Here is a 7,702-nt window from a genome sequence, read left to right as displayed (position 1 = left end):
TAAATGAAATTTTCTGCCACAAAATCCTGCCACTGCAGGCCAAAGAACCAGTGGGCTCAAGAAAAAAACTGAGAATATGTTAGTCGTTTTTGACTAAAGCAAATCAAAAAGCAGGAGCCCCAATTTTTTCAAACATACAGTGTATCTGAAATGTAATATAATCTACATGCAGTTATTTCATTGGACTGCACCTGGCATGTTGCCTCCAGGAAGGAGGGGCCGATCGGGTGTCATCTCGTCATCAGATGTGGCGATTGTCTTGATGGCATCGTGGTAGAGGGGGGTGGACGTGGGCATCGCGTACTTGGACATCTGGGACATTATGAGGGACAGAGGGTTCTGAGAGGGTGGAGCGTCGGGGGACGAGGTGAAAGGCATGCCGGGAGGCTGACTGCTGGGAGTGGAGGTGGAGCTCCTGGGAGGCAGGGACATTCCTGAAGAAGAAAAGTCAGGATTAGAAAACTTTCAGAAAACTGTGAAAAGGGAACTACTTGTAATTAAATGGCTAGTTAAAAAAACAGTTTCAATAATTTTGGACTTTTGGTACATTATACTGGTAATACAAGGAATTTTTTTTATCTTTTAGACCTCATTAAAATTACAGAACTCCCATTATGGATCACTTATTTATTTATTACTTACTTATCACTGAGGGTGCTGACATGCACACATTAGTCAGTAACACTTTACAATAAGGGTCACAATTAACAGTAACTTACCACAGTAATAAAGAAAGATTGTTAATTAATGTTTTAAACTAACTATTAATTGACATTCCTAAATTTTAATGATTATGAATGTTTTAAATAAAAATAAATTGAGACATTAGTTAAAACATGTAGTAATAATTATTGTAATGTAATTGTAATGAACTGTTGCTAATTAATTTTTTTGGGAGAATTTCTGTAGTAAGTACTGTTAACTAATGTACCCTTATTGTAAAGTGTTACCCATCAGTCTTTTCATAATCAGATTTCTGTGGATATCTGAATATTCAAGTGGTCATGTAAACAGCATACTCCGATTTATAAGACTAAATTATGACCTAGAAATCTGATTAACCCAATTGATACCAAATTTTAAATTTCTTCAGATAAATTCAGTGAGCAGCTCATTCATGTTTGTTTCTTATTGTGGGAACATGCCTAAATATTTTAAGTTTAAAATCCTGATGTAACATTGTGTTCTAGAAGGTCAGAACTAATTATATATAATGTAAAACATTAATTTAAGCATATGAAAGGTAAATGGTTGGAACAGAAAAGAGCTAATTTATCTCTTGAACTAACCCAGAACTCCTACAGTCTATAAATAAGATCAGATGAACAAACACACATTCACACACTGTCTCAGGGTGTTCAGTATTTGTCACTTAGGCACTTTGACTTAAAGTGAAGGTCAGAGCACTGTAAAAAAATGTACAGTGTATGTGACACATGGGTCAACATGTCTTCTTTTCGGTTAAGACATCTGAGAGGGCTGAATATAACTTTTCTCACTTTGTTAATGAATGCAAAACTAACCAGATATAACAGAAGCCTGTTCAAATAAAAAATAAGAAGCTTATCTCTGTCACTGTCGTAATATAGAGAAAAAACCTCAATTCAGTAATATAGCTAATACTGACTATAAAATCACCCGGTTAAAATATATATATTTTAAATAAATAATGTAAAAGTACAGTTTATCATCACTGCTATCCTGATATTTAAACATACACTTTTACAGCACAGTCTCAACTTTGGTACATCCATCCTAGAATGGGATGTATAAATGTGTAAACAAATTCAAATACTACAAAAACAAAAACAAATACTATTATACAAAAGGTGACTTATGGAAAGCCTACCCAGACTACGCCCTCTAGTGTCTGACAAAACCTCCACACATTCTCAAATATGTACAGTTAACATTAGGATGACAGATATTCAGCTCTCTCTCTTGCCAACCATCAGAAGGCCATAAGTCAACTTTTATTATGTAAATGCATGAGAAAGAGGCCAGCACCCCCCAACAAAAACCTACAATAAAATAAAAGCTACAAATAACTGACATCAATAGTAATAGGAATAAAAAACATTCAGAACATGTGATGATGTTCTGCATTAGACATTCCTTACCTGTCTCAGTGGAACTGCTGCCTCCATTCCCCACCCCTTTACTGCTGGGTGGACCCCCAGGGCTGGGCAGGGCTGTCTTGGGAGAGGCAGTCCAACCTGGAGAGGCAACAGGCATGGCTGGAGATTTGAGGTGCCCAGGGGAGCCGGACGGCGAGCGGAGTCCCAGAGACGAACCCATGACCTGCGGGGACTTCATCGACGTGGTAGATGGTGTTCCTGCCCCGGAAGCTGCTGGTAAAGGAGGGTGCGGTGGACCGGTGGGGGGTAGCTGGCTGGGGGACTTCAGGCCTGGGGCAGAAGGGGAGGGCATGAGTGGTGACGGTTCCTGGCTGAGGGAGGGCGACTTAAGCTGGTGTGGCGGGGGCATGGCGGGGGAGCCGATCGGGTTGATGTTAATGGAAAGATCTGATGGATGCCGTGAACCCATGTCGGCACCCCTCGGCCCCGTATTCATGGGCATATGGCTAAGCCTGGAAGTGCCGCTAATTTGGGGTCCTTGAGGACCTTGCTGGTCAGGTCCAAACATCTCTGGGCCTGACTGCTGTAGGTAAGGTCCGTCCCCTTGCCCACCTGGAAAGGGGCCATGATTTGGGAACTGTAGAGGTCCATCTGGGCCAGGAATCATTCCTTTGTTAGCTACGACCCGGCCGTTCTGTGCAGCCCTGATGCGGGAGATGTCCTCGGGGGTCAGCATCTCTGCCCCGGGTCCTCCTCGCAGTTTCTGGACCAACATTTGCTGCTGCTGCAGGTTCATGTTCATGCCCATGTTTATATTTAGGTTTCCCCCTAAAGGAGAGTCAACAATATCTCTCATTAAAGGGCCACCGCCCCCACCTGCACCACCAATGGGAGGACTCATCATGGCTCGGGAACTGGGAAAGTCCATTGGGTCACCTCGAGATGGTGGGCCTCCTCCTATGCCAGGATTAGGAAAGCCTGGCCCTCCGAGTCCACCCTGCTGCTGCTGCCTGGACAACTGTTCCAGTTCTAGCCTCCGGAGCCCTTGCAGCTGTCGTTTCTCCATGATCCGAAACATCTCCTCTCGCGTCAAGGGTCGATCCAGATCACCCTGCATGTGCTGAGGTGGTCCGCCAGGCCCTCCAGGGGGGTAGCACCCATGAAATGGACCACCTCCACCCATATTTGGGGGTATGTCATCCAGCCAGCCCATTCCTGGTCTGGGAGGTCTTTGAGGTCCTAACCCTTCCATGGGTAAAACTCCACCAGGGCTTCCGGGGTACCCACCACCACCCGGGGGGCCTCGCTGCATCTGCCCAAGAAACCTGGGACCCCGAGGCCCCTCTTGATGCATGTCCATCATCCTCAGATTCCCTCCCATCCCTGCGCCCATCATAGGCCCTGGTCCCCACTGCTGGTCTCCAGGTTTGCTGTGGTATGGAGGTGGAGGACCCCTCATCATGAGGTGCGGCGCCCCAGGCATGCCCATTTCAGACATCATGCGGAAGTGTTGAGGCGGTATCTCCTGCTGACGACGCTTTTCTTGATAGTACTCCTCCTGCAGCTTCCTCCAGGCCATCTGCTCTGGAGTTAGCCCGTCAGGACCCAGCATTGGACCCATGTCCAGTCCTGAGGGCGAAGACAGGTGGTGATGAGGGGGCATGCCGTGGTGTGGACCCATCATGGTGTCGTCAATTCCAGGCCCGCCAAGGTTCTGCGTTTGCGAGATAATAGACTGCAGAGGTTCCTCGTACTTCTTCATTCCACCCATACCAGGGGGCATACCAGGGGGCATGCCAGGGGGCATACCAGGGGGCAGGCCACTGTTGTTGCCAGCACCTCCCCCAGGGTTCTCGCCATCCTCCAGAATTCTACCTCCATCAGTATTATTGTTATTGTTAACGTTGGAGCTGTTGTTCGGGTTACTGTTGGGACCTCCAGGGTCTCCATGGCCACCAGCACCGCCTGCACCACTGCGCAGGAGCAGCCGCTCTATGTCCCGCAGCGTCTGCAGGGAACGTTCGCGGTGCTCCAGTTGCTCTTTAGATAGTCCGTCAGTGTTCATTGGGCCTCCAGGCTGATCGTGCTCACCCTGAAGGTGGGCAGACAGCATGTTTGGACTGACCGTTGGCGAGACCCCTGCGCCTGGGTGATTGATGGGGCCCGATCCATCTACCATTCCACAGCCTGGAGCCCCTGAAGGAGGCGGGCCCGAGCTTCCCGGTCCAGACGGATGGGATGCTGCACCGTTATTGTGACTGGGAGTCCCGACAGGATGCGTCTGGGAACTTTCGCTTTCCGGATGAACCGTGGACGAGGGCGTACCTCCGCTCGCCAGGTGCCCCCCAACAACTCCACCGCCAGAGGCCGGCCGAGGTGTACCGCTTTGGGATTTGGGCGTGCCCATGGGAGGGGTGCTACTAGAGCTGAGCTGCTCTGATAGGCTGGGAAGCTTCCCAACAGCAGTGCACTGAAAAGAAACAAGAAAAAAAAATAAAAATTACTTCCAACTCCAAAACAACATTTTGTAAATGTTCTGAATGTCTGTTTTAGCTCATTTTCAGCACCACCCAAAAATTACAGGATATATTTTTGCCCTAGAGCTTCTACAAAAACACATTACAAAACACAGCACTACAGAAAAACACAGCATTTTTCACTTGAATTCTTCTAAACTTTTCAGAAATAAAAAAGGGAACAAAGCATTTGTTAAACGACATAAATAGATTTAAACAAATGCAGCCTCCCACGCTCCTCCACACCTGCATAAACATGTGAAGATAAATACAAAAGCTTTCTTCTTCCTTCCTCTTTCAGAAGGACATACAGAACCCGACTTAACGTCACTGTCCCGCAAAAACCTTGTATCTCCATTTTTGAAATATGAAATAAAGGCAGCTTCACAGAGAGCTGGGTCTGAGACACTTTTGAAAGAGACAGTAACACTTCAGACTTCAATTTAATTTCATGATGAATGGACCAATAGAAAGGCTCCAAAATGGCTTGTAATACAATGCTATACAATTTACTTTAATGGAAAGTTAAGTTATTACGTTATTTCCATCTCCTCTAAAGTTACCCTTTTGGAGATAAAAGGCTTTCGCCAAACAGTGGCTTTATTTATGAGGTCTTAAATATAAGACACTCACTAGTGTTTACTATGTTTAAACAGAACAATGGTACTAAATGTTGTGTTCCGTGAGGTGGGTGGGTGGGGAGATACTGCCAGATGCTCTCCAGGGTGCTGAAGTTTCCCTCTCTGGCCGAGAACAGACCAGTTTTAGATGGAGTCAGACCACCTTACAGGAAGCGAGGAGTTTCCCTGATTACATTATGCTGGATTTAGCTAGAAACTGGAGTTTAAGTTATTTAAACATTTGTGTCTCCAATCATAAGTCCTTGGGTTTGTGTTAAATATCTGCTGTTGGAGAGTCTGTGTGCATACCTGGTCCAGTTTGGTGCGAGGAACATTTTGCTGGTGAAACAGGAGGATGGAGTCTGTATGACCGTGCATCACTGCCTCTGCAGCACTGTGGGATGATAAACACACATATGTTACATATCATATACACGTACGTACTTAACCATTTTATTCACACTGATATAAAGTAGGGGTGAACAATCTTAAAAAAAAAATGTATGTATTTTATACATATTTTTTCTGTGATATACATTGCACAAAATTAAATACTGTAAAATGCAGTACAAAAATATGGGGCAGATATATTGTGTTTCTGGTAGATATTTAATTTACAACAATAAAATAAAAAATAAAAATTGTGAGGAGAATTGCCGTGTGGTGTGTAAATCACACAGCGAGGTACAAATACTTAAAGTACAATTCTACTTAAACACAAAAAACAACAATTATAACCAGCATAATGTTTAAGCATATGTAATTGGTCACAAAAAAATTAAATCTCAATATTTGAATATCATTTAAAAGTTAGTTTATTTCAGTAATTCAGTTCAAAATGTAAAATTCATATATTATATAGATGTATTACACACAGAGTGATCTATTTTAAGAGTTTATTTCTTTTATTGTTGATGATTATGGCTTACAGCCAATGAAAACCCAAAAATCAGTATCTCAGAAAATTTGGATATTATATAAAAACCATTGGTACATTTGGCAGTGTGCCAAATCCTGCTGGAAAAGGAAATCTGCATCTCTATAAAAGTTATCAGCAGAGGGAAGCATGAAGTGCTGCTGTAAGATTTTCTTAGAAAACACTGCACTGACTCTAGACTTGATAATAAAACACAGTGGATCAACACCAGCAGATGACACGTTTCTCCAAACCATCACTGATTGTGATGTGAAACTTCACACTAGAACTCAAGCAGCTCGGACTGTGTGTCTCTCCACTCTTCCTCCAGTCTCTGATCCCTTGATTTCCAAATGAAATGTAAAATTTACTGATGATCAGTGATGGTTTGGAGAGACATGTCATCTGCTGGTGTTGATCCACTGTGTTCTATCAAGTCCATATCAAAGTCAGCACTCTTAGCACACCAACGGCACACAAACCTTTATCTGCAGCTAAAGTTCACATAAGAGAAATCACTCACCTGTTGGCCAGACTGGTGGTGAAGACGTACACTACTTGCTGAGGGGGGTGAGAGGTCAGATCGGGACGCAGCCCTGGACCGAGACCACACCCCATACCCCCAGCCCCGCCCTGCTCTCCGACCGAGCCCACCGCAGACGGACCAGAGAGAGACTGACCCGGACAGGACATCACTCGCTCTCCTGAGAGAGAGAGAGAGAGAGAGAGAGAGAGAGAGAGAGAGTTAAATAATATGACCAATTCAGATTTTAAACTACTGCAGATTTTACCAAAGTAGTAAAGTATTAAAACTAATACGACCAAAACAACTTCTCCATCATTTATTTTATACCCCTCTAGCTAGAATATAGTATTGCATTATTGTATTTATTTCCTAAAAAAAAAGCTGATTTGTATTTTAAACTATTTATGATGACATCATGCAGAAGAAACTATACACTGATGATCGTTTTGTTGAATCTATTACATTACATAGTTATTAGTCAATAATAAGACAATGTAATAATTATGCTTTCTCAGAAGAAGCTAATGAATTTCTTATGAATATGCAGATCAGGGTTCATACACATTTTACCAAAACCATTTCCATTATTTGCCCATGACTTTTCCATGCCTTCAAGGCAAATTTTCATGACCATATGATTTTTAAAACATCAGTGCAGACATGGACAATAAAAGCAAACAACAACTAAACCTATATTTAAAAGTGATATAATATAGTAGGTCTAAAATCTGTCAGATTAAAATGTTGACACGCAATGTTTAAGCCTCCTGTTATGTTCTGGGTCAAATTGGCCCATTTTAAAGTTTGAAGAACTAGGAATAACAGTTAAAAGTATTTTTTTCCAGTATGAAACTTCTTATGCTTACCTTAATTAGTGTAATCAACATATAATATGAATACAGTTCATCTCACATCTTTGCAACCACCCCGTGCAAAAACTAAAACTTAAACAACAAATTGCAATGTTATGTTTCAATGTTATGTAAAACTATTGTGTTTTATAGTTTTGTCTTTCAAAAGTAATAAAGTAGTAAAACATTAAAAAG

At 43.0% G+C, this 7,702-nt stretch overlaps 1 protein-coding gene across 1 annotated transcript in view; it reads right to left on the bottom strand.

Annotated features, from left to right (window-relative positions):
* Nucleotides 1-7,702, bottom strand: part of bcl9l (bcl9 like) — a 53,805-nt gene that overhangs the window by 3,471 nt on the left and 42,632 nt on the right. The window contains exons 5-8 of the mRNA XM_007259536.4: nt 6,654-6,834; nt 5,524-5,608; nt 2,121-4,548; nt 192-434 (exon numbers count right to left, since the gene is read on the bottom strand). Of these exons, the coding sequence (XP_007259598.3) occupies nt 192-434; nt 2,121-4,548; nt 5,524-5,608; nt 6,654-6,834 (2,937 nt within the window). The remainder of the gene's footprint in view (nt 1-191; nt 435-2,120; nt 4,549-5,523; nt 5,609-6,653; nt 6,835-7,702) is intronic.

Source organism: Astyanax mexicanus, chromosome 9, assembly GCF_023375975.1.
Source record: "Astyanax mexicanus isolate ESR-SI-001 chromosome 9, AstMex3_surface, whole genome shotgun sequence".
In the NCBI taxonomy this organism is placed as follows: Eukaryota; Metazoa; Chordata; class Actinopteri; order Characiformes; family Acestrorhamphidae; genus Astyanax; species Astyanax mexicanus.
This window is presented reverse-complemented; position numbering and strand designations above follow the sequence as displayed.